Source organism: Notamacropus eugenii, chromosome 1 (assembly GCF_028372415.1).
Source record: "Notamacropus eugenii isolate mMacEug1 chromosome 1, mMacEug1.pri_v2, whole genome shotgun sequence".
Lineage (NCBI taxonomy): Eukaryota > Metazoa > Chordata > Mammalia > Diprotodontia > Macropodidae > Notamacropus > Notamacropus eugenii.
In genome coordinates, this window is record NC_092872.1 from 696,479,383 (window position 1) to 696,502,770 (window position 23,388).

Genomic DNA, 23,388 nt, shown 5'->3' on the forward strand with positions numbered 1-23,388 from the left:
AGTAATATATATTCAAACTTGCTCTGTTTGAAGTTATATGGATGTTAATGTGGTCATTAGTTCCAGTACCAATAAAATAGGCAATGTGGATTCAAATCGTGCAACCGTGCAGCCTCCATTGTTAGAATTAATCAGGACCTAGCTGAATATCTACTGAGGCAAAAAATGGAATTAACAGAGTTGGATTTGGACTCCCCAGTCATTTCTGTTTCCATAATTATAATTGTTTAATTACGGCCTCGAACAACTTCTAAAACAATATAAATGGTAATAAATCTATAATTTATAGATTTGTTTATATATATTTATGGATTATAGTAATAATTATATATTGGTAATATTTAGTAGTAATTATAGTAACAGAGTAGTAATAATTAATAGTAATAATTATATATTTATAGATTACAGTAATAAATGGTAATAAATCAAATCTCTCCTCTCCTAGTTAAATCCAAAGTCCTAATCCCCCTGCCCATGTCACTGCAACTGGTGTTTCTTCAGATGTGCCCACCGAGCATCTTCGTGGAGGGGGTCTCACCTGAAGCATTCTAGGACTTAAAGGCTGAAGAAGCGTGTAGAATTCCAGGCTCACCACAATCCCCTCACCACATGGCAGGTACCACCCCCCATTCCTACCCCTTTTGGAATCATTCACATTCTGGCCAGTCACTAAGTGGGCTCACATGAGACAGCAGAGAATGGACAAATTCCATTGGCAGGAAAACTTGTCAATCAGTGTTTTGTTCCCAGAGGGCTCCCCCCATCAACTAAGTTGAGGGACCACCTTCAACTTCACTCTCCATCCTTTCTGGCATGTTCCCAATAAACCAAGTGGAAGTTACCTCCCAGGTGACATTTTCCCCAGTAAGGCAAGCCCAACCCTGAGGCTCCTTCCTGCCTCATTAATCCAGGGAATGGAAGCTCTCTCTTAGTCTTTAAATGTCCCACTATACATACAGCAACATTGTGTGATGACCAATTTTGACAGACTTAGCTCTTCTCAGCAATGCAATGATCTAAGGCAATTCCAAAAGACTCATGATGGAAAATGCTGTCCATATTCAGAGAAAGAGTTATAGAGTCTAAATACAGATCGAAGCATACTATTTTCTTTTTTTTCTTTCTCATGGTTTTTCCCTTTTATTCTGATTCTTCTTCTACAATATGACTAAGTGAAAATATGTTTAATATGATTGTATATGTATAACCTATATCAGATTGCATCCTGTCTTGGGGAGAGGGGGAAATTTAGAACTCAAAATTTTATAAAAGTGAATGTTGAAAATTTAAAAATTTAATTTAAAAAATATCCCACTGTTGCACAACATTACATAATCGTAAGCATTTGCCTTCCTGTCCAAAGTGTCATAAAAACTCAAAAAGGAAAGAGAAGAGGAAAATAGTCAATAATGTCTAATGTAAGTAGCTAGGGTGAGCAGGATTTGTTGTTGGGTTGTTTCAGTCATGTCCAACTCTCCATGACCCCATTTGGGATTTTCTTGGTAGAGATACTGGAGTGGTTTGCCATTTCCTTCTCCAGCTCATTTTTCAGATGGGGAAAGTGAGGCAAACAGGCTAAAGTGACTTGCCCAGGGTCAACTCGGGAAGATGACTCTTCCTGACTCCAGGCTCGCATTTGTATCAGTAATCACCCTGACATACACAGGGGGGCCTGCTATCACAGGTTCTTTGGTCTGCTTTTCTAAAAAGAAAGGCAACTTTTGAAGGGTCAACAATCACTTTAATCAAGCACATATATCATTCACTCATTAGAAACTTAAGGAAAGGTGTAAGCCTTCTTACAAATCTCCTCTAGTCAAATTCCCTTTAATGGGCACGCCCATTAATGGGTGAGGAAGATCTTTAATCACCTTAAAATAATTACCAATACAAATATAAACACTGTTTCTAGTAAAAGAAACTCTTGTTTCTGTATTTTACTCCTAGTAAAGACTCTTGACTGATGAAGGCAAGATTCAATCAGAGGCACTCGATAATACTAAAACAAAAACAGCAAAAGATCCTGCTTTGCTTGTCATCACAGCACTCTATCCACTGAGCCATCCAGCTGTCTAAATAGCTGCACATAGTAGACTCTGGATAAATGCAAGTTGCCTGACTCTATAGGAGATGTTATTATCCCCATTTTACAGATGAGAAATTGAGGCAAATAGGGTGAAATGACCTGCCCACAGCCACACAACTAGTAAGTGTTTGAGGCTCAATTTGAAGTCTTGAAGATGAGTCTTCCTGACTCCAAGCCTGGCGCTGTATCCACCAAACCATCTAGCTGCCCTGCAAGATCGTCAAAGATCTGGGTACATATATTGAGACAGAAAGGGGAATAGTAAGTCCAATTTAGGTGCTGGGGTTCACCCAAGCATGCCGGTGGGGCTACGTCACACCCCACAGAAGACAGGTAGACCCTAGAACAGGGGTATGCTGATAGATATTTAACAATCAGATCTGGGGGGGGGGGGGCGGGGGGAACTGTACTCACTCCATACTTTTAAGTTTAATCTGCATTAACATATTTCTCTATCACTTTCTTAACCAGAGGTGTTAAACTCACTGGCCAGTAGCAAAACTCCCAGCACAAACCAGATTAAAATGTAATTGTTTAACAAAATGTAAATGTTTTACAAATCTTTTTAAATTCAATATAACATAGATAATATTCATTTGTGGTTTTCTAAATCAACATGTGACAAAGCAATAAATCAAGTCCCGGTTTTTAGTTTGCCAATTCCCTAGGTATAAATACACACACTGAAAATTTAACACTTGGCTCTCCCTAGGTGGGTCCAGAACTTCCCTGTCCTAGGAGCTCAGGAAATTACCTCTATTAAGTCCTGAAATAAAGCAAAGTCATGAGCTGAGGAATAAAAAGTCCTTCATTGAGATAACAGGGTAGCAAACCTGCCACCCATGGGTGCAGAGCACAGTGAATTTCCCAACCTGGAGACCCATGAAAAGGTTTTTTATACTTTTAGGAGGGATGGGGGAGGAGACCATATGAGGTCATGAGACCCCAGTGGCCCTTAGCAATCCAGGCAAGGAAAACCACTTTATTCTTGCTGTTTTGCCCTTCATGCCAAATCCCAAAGGAAGGGGGCAAGGACATTAGAAGCTGGTAAAATCTTTGGGCCAGGGGTGAGGGTGGGCAGGGTTTAGGGGGACCACTTAGGGTGTGATTTATATTAACCTAATGGAGAGTGGGAATGTAAAGACATTGAAATTCTGACATTACTGGGATCATTAAGGGAATGGCAAGTAACATTACATTTGGTATTAATTTTCTGTCATGTTATCAATTATATTAACAATTTTCTGTCACTTCTAATGAAGAATGTATCCAAAATCACCACAGAAATCTGAGTGTATCCCTGATTTCCATTCGCTTTAGAGATATAAATAACAAGGAATGGCAGGAGGAAATGTAGAGGAGCTGTCCTATGTACCAGACTATGTAACAAACACATTCGGCTTACCTCCCTCAGAAATCAGTAACCTAGCTGGATGGAAACTCAACGTTAATATAATAGTAGCCCATTCTCTTTTCTACTTTTAACCTATCAGAATTGACATCTCTTGTCACCAAAATTTGTTTTTAAAAGGTTAAGCAGGGCCAGAGTTCAAGGCCAGGCCCATGCAATGTGTATCCCTTGTATGTAATAATAAACTTCTTTTTGCTATATTTGCTGTATTTTTCCTATGTATTTTTCTGATTTCTTTAGTGGAAGAATTTCTTTTCAACATCTTCTTGACAGATACATCCCCTACCAAGTTCTGGGGAAGTTCAGCCACAATGATTAACCAACAGATGTTAACTGAGCACCTACAAAGGAAGGGAAGGTATCCTGAGACAGCTGTAGATCTAGAGACCAAAAACCTGGGTTTAAATCCTGTCTATACCAACTATCACCTTGGTGACCTTGAAAGTAAGTCACTTCTCTCTGCCTTAAGTTTCTCATCTGGAAAAGGAAAGGGTTGGACCAGCTGATAGCCAAATCATAATTATTTTTAAAACTGACATATGCTTCTTTAAAATTTGCAAAGGGACTTACAGATATAATAATCTGTCCTGTTGAGACTAAGAGAAGGCCAGAAAAGGCAAAAAAAACCCAACAAAAAACAGGCTTTAAAGATAAAGGAGAAATATTCTGAAGCTTTAATAGGTCATGATAACATGACTAATGTGGAAATACGTTTCACATGATTACACATGTGCTTGCCTTCTCAATGTGGGGGGAGAGGGAGAGAGAGAATTTGGAACTCACAACTGTAAAAACAAATGTTAAAGATTGTTTTTACATGTAACTGGGGAAAAATAGAATACTGAATATTTTTAAAATAGGTAATGATAATGCATGTATAATATAATAAATATAAAATAACATGTTATTTTATGTAAATGTACATATGAAGAGGCCTTTTCAATGGGTGAGAAGCTTGTGTAGGGCACACTGACTTCTTTCACACCTCTCTAGCTTCCCATCTACAAAAGACCTCAACAGGTATCTGGGAAGTGTAACTGGCTCGATCTGGATTGATGACCATAAGCAAAGGTAGAGACCTTTTCTGATGGAGGGTAATATCCTAGACTTTGAAGTGGAAGGACCTGAGAGGTCATCTGGTCCAACTCTCCATTTTATAGAGGGAGAAACTGAGGCTGAGAAAGGTTAAGTGAATTGCCCAGAGTCAGTATCAGAGGTTGACTTTGGACCTAGGTTTTCCTGAATCCCAGTCCAGCTACACCATGTTCTCTCTTCTTGATTTGAACCAGGAAAGACCAGCAAGTAGGAGAGGCTAGAACTTCCTCCTGTGTGAAGGTGACAAACCTCAGAGCTGAGGCTCTGAGGGAATTGAAGAGGAGAGACTTTGGCCAACCCTAGGCCAAGTCTGGAGCTTTCATTGCCCCAACTTAAAGAACACAGTAATACTGCAGCCCCAAAGGGCACTGTAACACTCTAACTGAAAAGAGCATTGGACCACCCAGCTGAGATAGTGTCTGAATATGATGAAAGACTGTTAGCCGTTTATCAGAGAGCAAGCTCAGAGATACTGACCCTAGAGCAGGGGTATGCTGGTAAATGTTTAACAATCAGCTCTCTGAAAAAAATTGCCATGCCCTGAGAAGAGCCCAGCCTGGTAACAACAGCAGTCCAGCAGAAGAACAGCTACTTGGACCAGCTGAAAGCAGCCTAGTGGCCAAATGACCTCCCCTGAAAAGCACAGCAGCAAATTGTGCCTGATACAGAGTCAGCTCAATTGGAGCATCCTTTCAGCAGAGAGCTCCGCTGAGCAGTGGGGTGACTCATTCATCAATGATACCAGAAATTAAAGAACGGTTTTTCTTAAAGGACGTCAGACTTAGCAATCAATGTAAATTATTCAAGGAAATTGAAATATATTCAATGTAAATTGAATGAAATGATATTCAATGTAAATTATTCAAGGGATCATCTAATATATCACTTTAGCCTATAAAACTTCAATACCTACAGAATACCTAGCAAGACATGCTTGGTGGCTGGAAGGACACAGCTAAAGCTCACCATCTTTCATGGTCTGACACTCAATAAGTCCCCAGACTACAAATATATACTTCAACATATATGACAGAACTCAGCCAATAAATTGTATGTAAGCAGATCATTATCACTGACCAAACTATTGTCCATAATCACCAGGGCATAACATTGATTAATTTAAACTTAAGTATTTTTAATAGATGTCATCATGCAAAATATTAATAATGTCCAAAGCTACATAGACTGAAAAGACCAGACACCAGACTCTGAAAATGACTAGATGTCAGATTTGTTGTTCAGTCATGTCCAACTCTTCATTTTCTTAAAGGTACTGGAGTGGTTTGCCATTTCCTTCTCCAGCTCATTTGACAGATAAAGAAACTGAGTCAAAGGGGATTAAGTGACTTGCCCAGAGTCACACAGTTAGAAAGTGTTTAAGGACAGATTTGAACTCATGAATTTTAGCTCTGACTTGACTCCCAACTCAGCACTGTCCCAAGATGGTAGTGTAGCAATTTCTCCAGCAGTATGATGATCAGGGATGTTCAACCACTTCTGTTTGGTTCTCATCCAAATATTGACTTGTAGCCTTGATGGGTTTCCCAATATAAACACTCCTCCAGTCTGGGAAGCATAATCAAAGGCTCTATCTCTTAACTTTTTGTCAGCTCTGAGCCTCCAGCCAGAAAACACTTCAGTGTTAGATTGATTTCTGTCTCTTCTCTGGTGCTATTTCTCTCTCAGTTGCCTCCCAACTTTTGATCCAGTGAAACCCAGTTTGATCAGTCCAGCCCCAGCACCAATCCAACCCCAGTACCACTGGACACACATATCTAAGTCAGAAACTGGTCATTCTTCCCTTCCCCATCTCCATTCTCCTGCTTGCTACGGCATAGTTAGAATTAAGTTTCCTAATTCTCTGCCCCTCTTTCCTCATTCCTCATTAGTCAATTCAAAAGATCCTTATTCCAGTGTTCTATAGCACTCTTTTGCCCTGTCCCACTGGTCACAGGGTGGTCTCCCACTCCTGCTCAAGTCAGCTCTTTGTCTACAGGTTCTATGAGTATGAACCCTGAACAGATCCAGACCTTGGACTAGAGTGTATATCTTACTGCTTCTTTGAAGTCTGAACCACCATCCATGTGCTGTCCATGGAAATGTAGGGTAATGGGTGGCCACATACCTATACAGCTCCCTGGTGACATCTGACCTCATCTTTCCGAACAGTAATGAAGGCTTGTTAAACACTGTCCTCATATGGTGTCCTCATCACCCTTCATCTGACTTAGCAACAGCAGCAATAATCGTAATAAACAACTACCATTTATAAGGTACTTACTATGGTGCTAGGTCTACGGTTTACAGTTATCTCACTGAATCATAAAGTACACCCATACTGTTCCTAAAAAAGTCAACCTTTAAAACAAAGAAAGATCAAGAGACTCCAGAGTCCCATAAGGAGATCAAGGGGAGAAAGAAGCGATGGCATTACCACCTGAGGTGGCAGCGACTGTCCCAACCTACCATGAGCTCAAGCAGTCTCACTCCCAGGGTTCTGGTCCTTCACTCTGTGCTGGTTGTTTCTGCCTGAACTTCAGTGATGTAGTTTTGAAAGTCTTCCTCTTCTCTAGAATCTCGCTGCTGCTACTTGCTCTTGTCAAGAGATAGGTTCCTCTTTGCATCTGCCTCCTATGCTCACTTTACTGAGACCACCTGAAAGTATGTGGCCTGTCATTTTTCATCCTCTGGTGTTTCTTCCTTTGCTTCACTTAAGAGATTTATTCACTCATAAAGCGATCACCTGCCCTGTCCCAGTCTTTCTAATGGGTCTTCTCTGACCCTTGTGCTGTAATAAAGTTTGGGAAAGGAATGATGGAGATAAGGCTAAGGCGGGTGATATGTTAGGTTCTGCCCTAGAATGACTAAAATCAGAAAGTCTCCGATAAGGGGACCCTCTTTTCCTAGAGTTAATTAGAACTACAAGCCCAGGCTTTACCTTTTTTTAGGAAAAAAAAATGGCAGATGCATATTGGCAATGGCATTTCTTTCACTCTTTGAGATCCAAGAACAAAGCTAGGGCAAGAAGCTCTCCTCTCCACTGAGATGTGGCATTCCCTCAGGTCCTTCCCCATGCTCTCTCAGGACAGGACTTTCCCAGCATATCTATATATGCCACCTCCCAAGATGTTCTGTGGTGACTGAGGCAGATAGAAACCATCACAACCACTTGCCACAACTTGTGTAGTCATTCCCTGATTCATGAACATCCTCTCAATTTCCAGTTATTTGCTGCCACTAAAGGACTGTTTTAAATATTTTTGCACATATATAATGAAGAATTGGCATGTGTGAGCACAATGTCTATCCTGAAAGAATTCACTCAGACCATCTTCAAGTTAAATAAAGGCATTTATTGGGGCAATGCACCCAGTAGACTATTTCTTACAAGGGCCAGAGCACCCAGTAGGGTTAGGTGTCTGGTCTATATTCATTTTGACAACATAGAGGGAAGGGGAGGAGGGGGCAAAGCAGGGTAATGGAATACCTGAAATGTCAGGTAACCTGGCATGTCTATGCAAGGGGAACAGGGGAGGGGAGGAGCTGTTCTGGAATGGCAGGTAGTTGGGGAGGGGTGCTATGTTGAAAGCATATAGATAAGTCCATGGTGGGAGCATCAACGCAGTTTTCTCGATCACTTTTCTGGCTGGTCACATCCTGCATTTTACCACATTTCTCAAATCCTGATTCTTATTTGCTTCATCTACCTCAGATACTCAGATATGCGTCCTTTTTGTCTCTTATCTCTTCAGGGTACAGATGATACCTGTTGCAACTTCACTTCTATTTAACCTCCTTCAAGTTCAAAAAGGATATCCACTGATGTGAAAAAAACTTGAGGTAAATTGGAGGGTCAGGGCAGTGGCTGGGATAAGGATGTTGCCATATAACAAGATAAGATCAAAATGTGTACATGATTTAGATACTTCATCAATTAGGGAATGATTTTACAAGCTGTGGTATATGATTATGATGGAACACTTAGAAATGATGAGCAGGATGCTCTCAGAAAGACTTGGAAAGACTTACATGAACTAATGCAGAGTGAAATGAGTATAACCACAGGAACATTGTATACAGTAACAGCGATATCGTATGATGACCAGCTGTGATTGACTTATTCTCTGCAATACAGCGATCCAAGACAATTCTGAAGGATTTATGATGAAAAATGCTATCTCTGGAGAAATAATTTATACAGTGTGAATGCAGATTGAAGCATACGTTTTTTTACTTTTTCTTGCGGGTTTTTTGGTCTGTTTTCCTTCACAACGTGACTAACACAGAAATATGTTTTGCATGACTACACATGTATAACCTATATCAAACTGGTTGGGAGAGAGGAGAGAAGGAGAAAATCTGACACTCAAAATTTAAAAAAAAATGTTAAAAATTGTTTTACAAGTAAAAGGGGGAAATAAAATTTAAATAATTTTTAAAAATTAGGGGGTGGGGATCAGGGCAATGTTGGGAGTGGTGAGGCAACAACTGGGAATGAGGGTCATCTAAGGTTAAAATGAGTTGTCAGATTATGGCAGCAAGGGGGCTGCTAGGGAAAGAGAGGAGGGCAAGTCTGAGCAAGGCTGAGATGAGGAGATGGGACTGCATTAACAGGGGGGATGGTCATGGAAGGAGGTAAGGGAGGTGCTGGACAAAGATGAGAGAACAGGACGTGGTGATAAGTGGTGATGAGTCAGAACTTTGATGAAATAAGGGGAAGTGGAAATGAGGGAACCAGTATGAAATAAGAGAAGTTCACATCATAGGAAAATCAGGGTAGGGCTGAAACGAAGGAAAATTGACATAAGGTGAGGTTCAGAGTTGTGCCCAATTAAGATTCTGCTAACCATTCCATCAATTAGGCTTGGGGAGATACACAGGTTGGTGAGTCCAAAGGATATGCTGTTGGGCAAGCATCTCTCTTATTTGATCATGCAGGGTCTGTGAGTGCATACGGGCAAAGCTTAGTGTCCTTTTGGGCACTAAGCTGGTCTTCAAATGCAGTTAATCACCTCTGGCCTTTCTGTGGGGGTAGGAAGCTACCCCATTCACACACCTGGTTTCAAGAAAATAGTTCCACAATTATATCAGAGCTCCTGTGAATGTATTCTTTACTCCCCTGTCCATTGGTTTGGGTCTCCCTCCCAACTTCACCCCTCTCTTTTTCCCACAGGGTTATGCTGACCTTCTATTGCTGCAAATTGGAAAAATATGAACACAAAGGTAAGGATAACCTTGCCAAACACCCCCAGAATAAGTCAGTTACTAGCCCAAGCTGTGATTCCATCCATGCCCAGGAAGCACTTGCTCTATACCTACCCAAGGGAGTCACTAGAATAACTTGAAAAGTGGAGGCATCCTGGCCCCCAGTCTCTCAATCCTTGTGGGTACCCACAGGTCCTCATGTTGGATGCAGCCTTACCTGGAAGCTGAGCCTATGCCCCTAGTTCCTAAGGGAGAAGGGCCCAAGTTTTCTGCAGTGAGAATGTCCCCTGGGGGTGAAAGTAGTCTGGATGCCAAGGCTGGTTAGGACAAATGCCCCACCATTCACAAAATACTGTTTATTGAGGTCCACTTATGTGGAGCCAAAGGAGGTCTGAGAGTAGGGGGAACACAGTGGAGATAGTAACACAGTGAAGGTAGCTGACACTTGGCCAGGCTTCTCCCTCCCTGGCTTCTGGCTGGGCAGGAACCAAAGGCTTCCTCATCCTCTGAATCTTTCCTTCCCCAGGGGGGACCTGAGGAGGAATCCTGGGCCAGCAGGAAAGGAAGGCTCTAAACATGTCCTGGGAATGGCTTTGCCTTTGCTTTCTCTGCCCCTGTCATGGGGTCAGGACAAGCCACCCCTATCTTCTACTGTTGTTCTAGGTCTGGGATGAGTTTTCAAAGGCAGCTGCAGTCGCAGCCTTGGAGGCTCCCTCCTTTCTGCCTCCAGCAGAGGGGAGGTCTGAACCAGGGATGCTGGCAATCTCTTGTTCCTTCCTGTCTTGCCTTCTCCCTCTTTTTGCAGCCCTGGGCCCAACCTTGGACCTTGGTCAGAGACAGTTGGCAGAGACTCTGGGGAGCAAAGGCAGCTTTTGGAGTCTTGTCTTAGTTCTCCCGCTGTGCCCCTTTGCCCCATGCTGCTTTGTCTCAGAGCCGGTCTTTCTAGTCCAGTGATGAGGCTGGTTTTCTTTTTCTTCACTAAGAAGCTAGATCCCTAAGAGCAGAAGAGAACCCAGCAGAGAAGAACCTTCAGGAAGCAAACAGTTGTTTCAGGCTAGCTCCCCTGCCCGGATATATGAAAGGTAGCCCCTTCTTTCAAACCATAGTCTATCTCATCCCCTCTCTATAATCAGGGTCAGTAGGAGAGGGCCTTCTGGTTAGAGGGGAAGCAAGAGCAGAGGTCCAGGCTCATCCTTCTAGCACCACTGGTCAGCAGTGAGAAGAGGGAGGTCACCGCAGGGAGAGCTACTGACTTAATCTTGGAGAAATGTCATTTCTAAGAAGCTGCCTGGCTTGAGTGCTTCTGGCTGGGAAGCCTCCTCCCACCACGGTGCCACCGCCGAAGGACTTTGGGACTGGTGCCCCCTAGCTCTTTGTCGGCCTCTTCCAGCGCATGGTGCCTCTTGGGAGGTCGGCTGGAAACTGGTTTCTCTGCTTCTGCCTTTTCCAAGGAGGCCACAGGAGCATCCCCATATGCCCGATAACCACCAACTAGGCAGTAAGTCTCCCCATGCCAGCCCACCTGAGTCTCCCCACAACCACGGTAGAGGACATGGTAGTGACCAGGTGTCGGGGGAGAACTGGGAACAGCAGCTGCTGTGAAAGAAATTAGAACAAATTAGACATTGCTGCTTAACACTAAAGGTTTGCAATTCAATTCAATTAGATAATTAAGTACCTACTATAATACATCCAAGCATTGTACTAGGTCCAGAGGATAGAAGGACAAATATGAAATAATCTTTGAGTTCAAGAAACTCCAATGGGAACTTCCAATGGGGAAGAATATGGGAGAGGAGAAGGGAAGAGAGGCCAGTTGGGTCCCCAGTGAGGCAGCTCAGACTACTCACATGCCGTTTGTCCTTCATTCTCCAAGAAGACCAGAGATATCAGGAAAATATGTCGACTCCCAAGGAAATTGGATTTAAGAGAGGGAGGACTGTGCAAGGTCACTAGCCTCACTTTCTCCTCGAGTCATCTGGGTCCAGGGGCAAGATATAGATCAGGAAACTGTAAATGGCCCTGGATGTAGTGGGAAACCTTGGCCTTTTTAAGCTAAAATCTTTTCCAGGTTTCAGTTTGACTGAGGCCACACCCATAAAGTGCTTAAGGCTAGTTAAGAAATGAGACGAGGAATGACCCTTTAATTAGAAAAAAAATCAGTCTGGGAGAGAAGTGGTACTTGGGTTGGGACCTATTGTTGGCCAATCAATGAGGGGGTGGGGGTGGGGGAACTGAGTTTAAGGCATAGTCTTCAAGAAGGAAACCTAGCCAGCAACCCCAAGGTATCTTGCTAGGTATCAGCTTACATTCCTTTGGGCAGAGCATCCGCAAGTAAGAGCCTGACACCCCATGTGGAAGGAGGAGGAGAGGGAAGGGGAGGGAAAGAGAGGTCCAGTGACTTTAGAAGGGTGATGTCTTGACTTGCAAGTGAACTGGATTTAAGTGAGGCAGAGCTAAGCAGTCATCAACCTCACTCTCTCCTCCAGTCATCTGAGTCCAGTAGCAAGACATAGGTCAGCTGTCAGTGGCCTCAGATGCAGTGGGAGACCTTGGCTTTTTTAAGCTAAGGACTTTCCCAGGTCTGAATCTGTCCAGGCAACAGTCATTCAGTGTTTAAGGATAGGTAAGAATTGAGGCAAAAGATGGCCTAGTCTGACTTCCCAAAAGAATCAATGTGGGAGGGGAAAACACTGAAGAGTTTCTAACTAGAACAGAAAAACTGCTATTTACACTTACTTTGAGTCATCAAAAGTTAAACAATAAGCAAGTAAGGCTTGGGCTGAGACCTATTATGAGCCAATCAGCAGAAGCCAGAGTGATTGAGTTTAAAGGCATAGTTAAGTAGCTCCATCTGAATCTCAGTGGGCTTTACCGAAGCCTGGTTTACCAGAGCTATAGTTCAAGAAATAATGAATGAAAACTACATAGGACAAAAGAATTAATTGTTCCAGTTTTTTGAAAAAACAAACAAACAAACCAAGAAACAAAATAAAACGATAGAATAAATAGGGAAGAAAAAATCTAGCCTCCAAACCCCAAGACATGTTGTGAAGTATAAGAGATCAAAACCACATGTAAGGATAGGACTCTCCATGTGGACAGAGGGAGAAGAGAAGGAAAAAGGGGGTATAGAGGAGGAGAAAGAATAAAAACTTTATAGATATCCCAGGAAAAAATCCTCCCCCCTACTCTACCCCTATTCCTAGATCCTACTCTTCGGAATGAATTAACACTATTTGTTCTATCCACACTAAATCTGTACTTTTCAAACTGAAGTTTACTAAATTAGAAAAAGACAAAACTTCCGAGACCGGAGGAATCAGAAGCCATGAGGCCAAGGCCAGAATGTCCTCTTCTCACCTGAAACTTAATACTCTGTCTGGGGATATATACATATATATGCATTTACACATATATGTGTGTGTGTGTGTATATACATATATACACACATAATACACATACACACATACACACGTTTTATATATGTATATACGTGTGTGTGTGTATATATGTATATAGCTATCTATATATCTATATCTTCCATTAATGGTCTCATAGATTCCATTAGATTCAATCAATCCATAGATTTAATTATTACCTTCTATGAAGTTGACCAAAATCTAAATATCTAGCACATACTTCTCACTGAACTCCAGTCCAATAGATTCCATCTCCTTTCAGATGTATTCACCTAATTGTCCTAATTGTCTCAAATTCAACATGTCCAAAACTTAGCTGATTATCTTCTCCCCTTGCCCATTTCTATTTTCTTTTGAACCCAAAGCCAAGCCTTCCTTTACTCTTTGCTATTTCTATGTTTGGCACCACCATTTTCCAGTCATCCAGTGCCTTCCCAGGCTCTCCCAGTCCTCTTTGACTCTAGAGCCTTCACTCGGAGGTCATCTCTAATTTATCCTGTATATATGTACGTAGTGGTTGCATGTTTCCTTCCCCCATTAGATTGGGAGCTTCTTGAGGGCTGGGACTGTCTCTTATCTTTCTTGTCACCCCACTGCTTAGCACAGTTAGCACTTCATACATGTTTGTTGACATGTGGACTAACACTCAGGTCACCACCCTGAACCCATCCTAGACACTTCTTCCTTCTCTCTTATCCCCCACCTCTCACACTGCACACCTCTCAAATGCATTTTCTTCTCTTTACTTCCACAGTCTCTAAAGTTGAGGCCCTTATCACCTCTCATCCTAATTAGTCTCCCAACTTCCAAATTCTCTCTCCAATCAATTCTCCACACAGTTACCAAACTGCTATACCTAAAATACAGATCTAAATTTCATTATGCTACTCAAAAATTGTATGTGGTTCCCTACTTCTGGATAAAATACAGACTCCTCAGCTTGGCATCCAAAGCCCTTTCTAGTCTTACTTCATATTACTCCCCTTCCTGCAATTCTCTGTTCCAAACTAGCATGGTAGCTGCTTCCACCCACAAGATTCCATGTCCTGTCCCAATGCCTTTGTACAGGAGGTCCCCCATGTCTGGAATCCAGGACTCCTCACTATGGCCTCTTAGAGTCCCCTAGCTCAGGGACCATCTTCTCCATCTCTTCTGATTTATCTCCCAGCTCCTTCTCTCTTGAAATTCTTTTGTATTTTCTCCTTCTGTGTATAGTATCTATCACCATAATGAAACGTAATCTCCTTAGGGACAAGGACCTCCAGAAAGGACTGTTCTGTATGTAATAGACACTTAACATCTGTTGAACTAAGCCAAATCTCCAAGAGCGAATTCCTCTGGCCTTTTTCTGCACCCTACCTGTCAGCATCCCTTTCATTCTCCCTCTGGTAGGGTCTGGTCTTCTAGGGCTACAACTTCAACCTTTTTTCCACCCAAGCATTCACCCTTGAACATGGTGGTCCACAATTGCCCATCAATGTGGACGGTTCTCACCACCCCTCCAACCACCACAGATACAGCGGCCTGCCACCCAGTTCACTCTGTAATTACTTACTACTGGTCAACCAGACCAAAATGATTTTGCTGAAAAGGTTGACCTGGGGAAATACCTGTAGCATCAATGTATGCATAGTATTTCCAATAACTGACTCACTAATTCAAGTATCCGTGATCTCATCATCATCCATCCTACCTCTACTGATCACAAACCTTCACAACTCATCAGATGGATGGTCTTTGATGAGTTAATGTGGTGAAAAAAATGAGCTAGATCAACTTAAGCCTTTCTAAACTCTCTAGTCTGGTTCTTGATTGACAGACTACACAACCTATCATTGGCCTTATATCCAGTCTTTTCAGGTGGGTGGGATAGGCCAGAACTTGAACCCTGCTGGCAATAGCTTTTGAGAACCTAGGGTCAGTTCCATGGCACAAGGCACTGGCAGAGGACTATTGTGGAAGATCTTCTCATATGGGGCATGGCCCACTGTGCATCTAGTTACACCCCCACAGGCAGACACTGTTGTACAGTTACTCCTCTGTACATCAAGCCTACCTGCTGAACTGCCCTCCCAGGGAACAAAGGATAAGTTGGAGTGGATATAGAAGATCCGGTCAGACATTCTCACTCAGCTAACCAAACAGATTGGTATCTCTTTGAGAAATGATGGGGGAAGATTCCCCCAGAGTGACCTGTTTATATGCTTACCCCACCATGGAAACTGTTGGGTGGGGGGGGGCCTGTGAGGTAGTCACTGCCCTGTGAGGTCATCATGGCCACCGTGAGATCACATAAGGAACCTGCCTTAGGACAGCAAGAGTCTCAGTCTCAGAGTTTTCACATGGGGACAGTGAAAACTCTGCTTATAAACTGGATTTTAAGCAGTATGGTAGGAGGGGAGTGGCATTCCTTGGCCCCAATATACAGCCTCCCTCCCAAGCAAACGTATTTACTAAGCACTTTTATGCCCAGCATTGTGCTAGGTGTGGTCAGAGAAATGTAAGAAGTTCCTTCCCGTGAAGAACTTGGAGAGAAGACCTTTTTTTGAGGGGAGTCCAGATCTGTGATTTAATTGGTGTGAGGAATTTCCTCCATTTCTGCAGATATGCAGCAATCTGTTATTTAATAGCTTAGAGAGGTGATCAGGGTACCAGGAGGTTAAATGACTCTCTATGGATGCCCCACAGCTAGGACAGGTACAAAGCAGAGGTCTTCCTGACACTGAGGCTAGCTCACTTATCGATCACACCTGCTGCTTCTTGGAGACAAAACTAGCATGCATATAAGAATTAGCATGCTAAACCAAAAGGTATTAGGTGTTGGTGACATTCATAAAAGGAAAATGTCTGTGGGCTGGGCTGGATGCGGAGGGCTTTGATGATAGAAGCAGGACTCTAAAAGAATGTGGGTTGGCAGGAAAGGGAAGACATTTCAGGTAGTGATGCTAAAGAGATGTTGAATCAACCATGAGCAGACATAGTATGGTGAGAATGTACACAGCAAGTAAAGGCTGTGAAAGGGACAGATGGCCTGATCAGAGTCGAAAAGGGTACATGTTGGGGAACCCTGGATAGGATGGTACTTACCGATCCATGAGTCCTTGAATCTGAGCACTCATGAGGGATGGACATCTTTCATCTAGTGATTTAGAGGGCTTTGCCAATCACTGCCATGATATATTCTGGCAGGTAACTCACCAAGATGCCTCCTTGGACAAGAGGGAGGCAACATGGAAAGATACCGTGGAAAGAACATTGGTTTTGCAATCGGGTCACCTGGGTTCAAATACTAGCTCTTTTTCTGCGAAACCTTGATAAAGTTACTTTAAAACAGTAAACATTTACCCTCAACCTTCTACGTGGAGATTACCACATCGGCAATTCAATGTTTGATCCAAGAAACATTTATTAAACTCATACAAAGACAAAACAAAGTCCCTGCTCTCATGGTGCTTCCAGTCTCATAGATAATTTGAGGAGAGAAAGGGCCTAACACCCGAGGGAATGTATTTACACTGAACTAATACAGAACAATCAATAAGTACTTATAAAATAAAGTCCCTGGTCTTATAATAATACTTCTTATATTGCAAATTTAGAGGGCACTCTGAAGACCGAACAACAAAAAAAGTGCTTCTAAGACCTACCTCATCTAATCAGAAATGTTAAAGTACACTAAGAATAATGACATTAACCTTTGCAAAATTATTTTTGCTTATTAATAGATCATTTGAGCTGTGCAATAACCCTGTGAGGCAAAGACTGAAAATATTACTATACTCATTTTATAGATTTAAAAAAATTGAGGTTGAGAGAGGTTAATGACTTATCCATGACTACATAGCTCATAAGTATTGGAGGAAGTATTGAAATCCAGGTTCTTCTCCCTTCCCTGCCCCCCAATTATATGTAAACCAATTAACATTCATTTTTACAAGATTTTGAGTTCCAAATTTTTCTCCCTCTATCCCTCTTCCCCCTTCCTAAAATGATAAACAATTTGACATTGGTTTTATATGTATATATGTATATATTTATATATATGTTAACATGTAAGACATTGTTCCATATTAGTCACAGTTGTGAAAGAAGAAACAGTTCAAAAGGAAAAAAACTACCAAAAAAAGTGAAAAAAGTATACTTTGATCTGCATTCAGAGTCCATCAGTTCTTTATCTGTATGTGGATAGCATTTTCCATCATGAGTCCTTTGTAACTGTCTTGGATCGTTGTGTTGCTGAGAAGAACTAAGTCATTCATAGTTGATCATGAAACAATATTGCTGTTACTGTGTACAATGTTTTCCTGGTTCTGCTCATTTCATTTTGCATCAATTTGTACAAGTCTTTCCAGTTTTTTCTGAAATCTGCCTGCTCATCATGAAATCTAGGTTTTCTTGATGCCATGTCCAGTAGATTTTTCTCTACACACATGCTAAGGAAGCTTACTTTACCCAGAAGAGAAAACTGAGTGAAAATTAATCCTGGCACATAGAAAAAGAGATGTTCTTGTTTTCATTTTAGCTGCAAATGTCTGGTTCAGCTTTGGGAAACTTATACACTTTGAGCACTAGTCTTTATAACTTCCCTTTTCCCATTGAGGGCACCATCATCCTGCTAGTTACCCTGACTCGCCACCCCAATGCCACCCTTGATTCCTCATTCACATTCACCCTACATATCCAATTTGTTGTTGAATCTTATCATTTCTACTCACAGTATTTCTAGTATATGTCCCTTTCTTTCTCCCCACATAGATATGGCCCTAATACAAGGCTCTCATCATCTCACACCTGAACTCTTGCCTTCTGATGGAACTCTTTGCCTCAAGTCTCTCCCCATTCTAATCCAAAGCTGCCAAAGTGATTTTCCACAAGTCCTGGTCTATTGTCACATTATCCCCTAAGTTAATAAACTCCCCGGATTCCCTATTACCTGCAGTATAAAATATCAGCTCCTCTTTTGTTATTATTTAAAGCCCTTTATAACCTGACTCCTTTCTACCTTTTTAATCTTCTATCGTATTCTATTCACACACCCTATGATCCAGTGACGTTGGCCTTCTAGGTGTAACTCACACATGACACAGCATCTCTCCACCTACCTTTGCATGACCTGTCTCCCATGCCTGAAATATTCTGTGCCCTCACCTTTGACTCTCAGTTTTCCTTGGCTTTCTTCAAGACTCAGCTAAGATTCTACCTTCTCCAGGAGACCTTTCTCAGTCTTCCCAATACTAGTGCTTTTCCTTTAGGATAACCTTTCATCTACTCTATAGCTTTAAAGTATGTTATTTATTGAATCTCTCATTAAGATGTGAGTTCCTTGAGGGTACCCTGTCTTTATATCCTCAGTGCTTAGCACAGTACCTGGAACACAATAGGTGCTAAATAAATGCTTGTTGACTTACTGAAACCTAACAAATCAAGTATTCTCTCTGTGCCCTAGGGATCAGATGAACGTGGGAGACTAGAATTTCTTTGGAGGTATCCTAGAGAAAGTCCATATCCACCTAAATAAGAGAAATCTCATTTATTATCCAACGGGGGAAACTGTCCCTACCTTTAAGGATTTTACATTCTGGATCTTCATTTCCACATGCCAAAATGTGGGGCAGGAGGGTGGGCCTAAAGTCCCCTCTAACTCAAATTCTATGATCTTCACCTTGATCATCACCAACTCTTTGGAAGGCCTATCTCTCCCACCACAGCTGCCACTTTGGCTGTTTGATCATCTGAGGGAGACATCAGCTCCTTGAATACTTCCTTGTTACCTTTCCCTTTTGGCAGGAAAGAGAAGGATGCCATACACTTTAAACTCAACTAGTCAGCTAGATACCACATAAATTTTGAGGCATGAAGACTGGAGTTCAAATCTCACCTCAGATACTAACTGTAAGACGACAGACAAGTCACTTACATAACCTTCCTTTTCTTCTAGTGATGTAAAGGGCTTTACAAACTTTAAAATGTTATAAAATGTTAACCATTAGCACTTATTGCCTCAAACCAGTATTAGAACAGGGCTCTGGGTTATGTTTTATTTTTACTCCCTGCCCCACATTTACAGTCTAAGAGGTAGGGCATCCCATTCCAGCAGGATCACAAAGCTAAGTCCCAAGAAGTCTATCCACATAACCTTACTTGGGCTAACAATGTGTTTGCTTTTAGAATGATTCATTCCTGTGTACTATGATTCGTGTAATAGTGACAGAAAAGGAAGAAAGTGCATCCATGAATTAAGATGAAGCACTGTGCATTAGTGAAAAGGGCTTTATAAGACTTCTAACATGGTAGCTGACTGCATGAAAGGAGTGTAGACCACTCACTTCCCCTCTACCTACTCCAATCAAAGCCCAGTGTTGCCACCTGAATGAATGATGTTCAAGAAATCCAATGAGGAATTAGAGAAAGTGATTTTCTTCTCTCCAGAACTATACAAAATTCAGCCAGAAGTTCATGGATAGCAGAAAAGGGAATTCCAGCACCAAAGGCAGCACCAGGTTGGCACAATCAGAGCTAGGACATGCGCAACTTTCTCTATGTTTCTATGCAGTAAGAGTGACAATTGAGGAAGTTCCAGGATGGTTAGAAAGCTTCAGATAAGGAAACCAGAGTCCCAGAGCCCCAAATCCCTAACATTTTGCCTCTAGATACCAAAGGAGATAATTTCAGAGAATCATGGGTAGAATGAACTGATGCAAAGTGAATTAAGCAGAACCAGGAGAACAATTTTTTTTCAGCCATTTCCCAATTTTTTTTAAAATTAATTTTATTTATTTTCAGTGTTTTACAATCACTACCATATAACTTAGATTTTTTTTCCCTCCCCCCTACCTACCTCTTCCCTCCCCGAGATGGCATACAATTTTATATAGGTTCTATACATACATTCCTATTAAATACATTTTCACTATAGTCATACTGTGTAGAAGAATTAAAATGAATGGGAGAAATCACATAACAAACCAAAACGTAATACACACAAAAAAAATGATCTGCTACATTCCGCAATTGAATTCCATAGTTCTTTCTCTGGATGTGGAAGGCATTTTGCCTTAAAAGAACATTGGGAATTTTTTTAAGTCCTTGCATTGCAATGAAGTTCCAAGTCTACCAGAAAACACTCTTGCATACTGTGGTCGTTGCTGCACAAAGTCAGGAGAACAATTTATACAAGAACAACACCACCATAAAGAAAAATAACTGAAAGTCTTAAGAACTGAGATAGATGAATTTATTTTGGCCCTTATTTTATTCCAATAAGTATTCATCAATTCAGTGTGATTTCATAGGGGTAGTAATTGTTAGCAATTATTAGTGATAAACTCATCTGGTCATATACACTTAGTTTTATCGACAAATATTAGGATAGGAATTATATATATTAACACATATTTTACATATAAAGTATCTAGGGATAATTAGATAAAATAGATTCTTTCTTATAATAGGCCTCAAACTTTATTTATAAATTCACTGTCCACTGTTCAATAACCTGTTATAAAGTTCACTTACCTAACTACAGGAATGCTGATTAGGGGACCTCTACCCAACATGGGTGGAAGTACTTTGGATCTGCATTTTGCTCAAACACTGTGATCAAGCTCAGAATGAGTGGAATGTCTTGATGTGATATGGAAAGTCCCCCAATTTATTTTTGTATCTCTGGACCACCCTTTTTTGCCCAACATGAGGAGTGGCCTATCTTATGATGTCTTAGTCAGCAGAGATGACCCCTGCCTGGCCCTTCCTGTGATTCCCATGCTGATACATCATTTCTGACCCTCCTGGAGGGTCAAGAGTAAGGTATACCAATTAATGAGATTTTATATTTTACCTTGCCTCTTCTGAGTGTCTGGGCATCAAACCCGAGGCCATGGGGAGAAGGCAGCATCTCAAATTGTGAGGAAGTTCCAAGGTCCACTTCATTAGAGTGGGCCAGGTTCTTTTAATAAAGTGCTATTTGCTCAGACCTCTGCTTCCATTTCTCTTGTCCCAGACAGGGTGTTTCAGACCCCACAGAAATCTGACAAAAGTAATGGCTAACCATGTCCCCAGGGGACCAGTGAGGAAGCATGTTATCCACCTTCTGATACAGATGTGATGGAAATGAAAGGGATGTGTATGTGCTTGCTCATGGAGAATATGTGTGCCCAAGTGGGTCTGTTTAGATGTGGCTTTCAGGGAAGCTGCAATAGGTATCCCTAGAGTCTCTTCTTGTGGCATGTGAGAGATAAAATGACTGAAGAAACAAAAGATTTTACCTTCTGGGCATATGGATTTGTTAAGTAATGCATGCCAATTGCCCAATAAACCCAGACCAAATCACCTCAGCTTAGGTCTAGATCCCAGTATAGAGGGAGACAGACTTATACATTAAAAACAATCAGATAAGGCTAGTTAATTAAAAGGAACAATATAACTTTAGGTAGTTTGATTTCTAATTATCTGAAAGATTAGGGATTTTCTAAGTTGGGAGGGGGAGAGCAAACAATACAATTCCTTGAAATCAGAAAAATAAGTTTCCCACTGCCCCAGGGTTCAGCAAACAACAAAGGAACATGGAAACATTAACTGACTGATCAATCAGACACCAATTTTCAGATAAGACACATGAGTTACTTGAGATGTACAATTGTGAGAAAACTCCTTGCATCCATCTTTGGATGTGACTGGATTTCTGGTTATTATAACCTTGGTAGCAGGTACAGGGGGTCCAGCTTCCCAGCCACACAAGACTAGGTTCAAACAGTGTAATAAGGTTTTCTACCAATTCTCCCAGTTGAATAAAGTTTTCTCACAAGACAGAAGTTGGACTAGACCCATAACTAAACAGAAAGAGCTCCAGAATTGAGTCACAAGATGGAGTCAGTGTGGTTCACTCAATACCCCCAATTAACTACTTCTTGTCCTAATTCCTTCAGGATGCCTACACTTCTGAGTTAGTTTTTGATTCCTGCAAGGAGATAAAATAAGCAATTGGCACCAGAGGATGTGTTCTCCTCAGAGAAATCATATCAGGCTAGAATTACATGGATCTGCTTTCTAAGTACTGTTAATCTAGAGAAAATAATTTTTAGGTTCAAGTTGAAGTCCTGGTCACTACTTCTTACCAGGAAGGAGTGCCCCAAGCCAAGGCTTGACTCCCCTCCTACCAAATGCCAGTCTCACAAAGACCATACCTAGAGGCAGCTAAGTGGTGGCTGCTGATAGAGCACTGACCCTGGAGTCAGAAGGACCTGAATTCACATATGAACTCAGACACTTACGAGCTGTATGACCCCTGGGCAATCACTTAACCCTAATGTTTCCCCCCCAAAAAAGCAAATAAATCCAGAAATCAGGAAAGGTATACAGATGAGAATATACTAGAAAATACTCTACCATTCAAAGTGAGCTATCTCAGCAAGAGAGTCCTAAAACACAAGTTTGACCTTGTTCCCCTCCTTAAGGAAGTGGGGGAAAGATCGGAGGAGAGTCCTGGATCTCACCCAAGTGGAAATTTTCTGCCATCTAGTGTAGTAAGCTGGGTATAGGGACATGAGAGAGGTACCAGATCCTCTACAAGTCACCTTCTTTCCAGAGTGTTTTTCTCCCTTTATAGAACTCTCCCTAAAGAGCATCTTTATGTAGGGGCTACATAAATGTTTATTTCCACCCCTACCCCTCCACTTTTAAGCCCCTGGTTACAGTAGATACAAGGTGCAGAGACACACATTTTTGGACATGGCCACTCTATGTATTTATTTTGCTTAACTATTTAGTTGCTATGAGAGATGCATTTTTATTTCTCAGTTTTTAATTGGGGGGAAAGGTCAGAGGGGAGGAGGAGTTAACAAGAGTGATACAAAAAAAAAAGAGGGCCGTTAGAACTTTTTTAAATGAACAGAAAAGTTCAGAAGGAAATGAGGAAAAAAAAATTTGAAGTGATGTATGGAATTTGTTACATTCTTTCATTGCATTCCTTTAAAAAAGCAAGCAGTAGAAAGGAAGATTTGGTTTCATCTGGAATCCACTTCACATGTTCTGTTGTGTGTATGAAAATGCTCCCTTTCCGTTGTTTAAATTTAGAACTAATTTTTTTTTTAAAGAAATAGCTCTGCTATGTGAAGTAGAAAATCTGGGTTCAAAACCTGGCTCTACCATTCAGTTTCCTCTGTAAATCAGTT

At 41.5% G+C, this 23,388-nt stretch overlaps 1 protein-coding gene and 1 long non-coding RNA gene across 2 annotated transcripts; one reads left to right on the top strand and one right to left on the bottom strand.

Moving 5' to 3' along the window:
• The first annotated feature begins 450 nt into the window (after positions 1 to 450).
• Positions 451 to 9,844, top strand: LOC140521273 (uncharacterized). The gene is made up of 3 exons (XR_011972861.1): positions 451 to 616; positions 8,345 to 8,432; positions 9,766 to 9,844. It is a non-coding gene; the product is annotated as an uncharacterized lncRNA (long non-coding RNA).
• On the bottom strand, positions 8,843 to 15,451 carry DPEP2NB (DPEP2 neighbor). The gene is made up of 2 exons (XM_072636136.1): positions 15,276 to 15,451; positions 8,843 to 11,393 (listed from the first exon to the last, which is right to left on the bottom strand). Exons 1-2 carry the CDS (start codon positions 15,340 to 15,342, stop codon positions 11,074 to 11,076), a joined length of 387 nt encoding a protein of 128 aa, XP_072492237.1. The 5' UTR covers positions 15,343 to 15,451; the 3' UTR covers positions 8,843 to 11,073.
• Between the last annotated feature and the right edge of the window lie 7,937 nt (positions 15,452 to 23,388).

Excerpts from the sequence above, each read along its gene's own strand:
- DPEP2NB (XM_072636136.1), bottom strand. The coding sequence starts at position 15,342 with ATGTCTGACCGGATCTTCTATATCCACTCCAACTTATCCTTTGTTCCC. Across the intron at positions 11,394-15,275 it reads CTGGGAGGGCAGTTCAGCAG|CAGCTGCTGTTCCCAGTTCT; the intron begins GTAGGCTTGATG and ends TTTCTTTCACAG.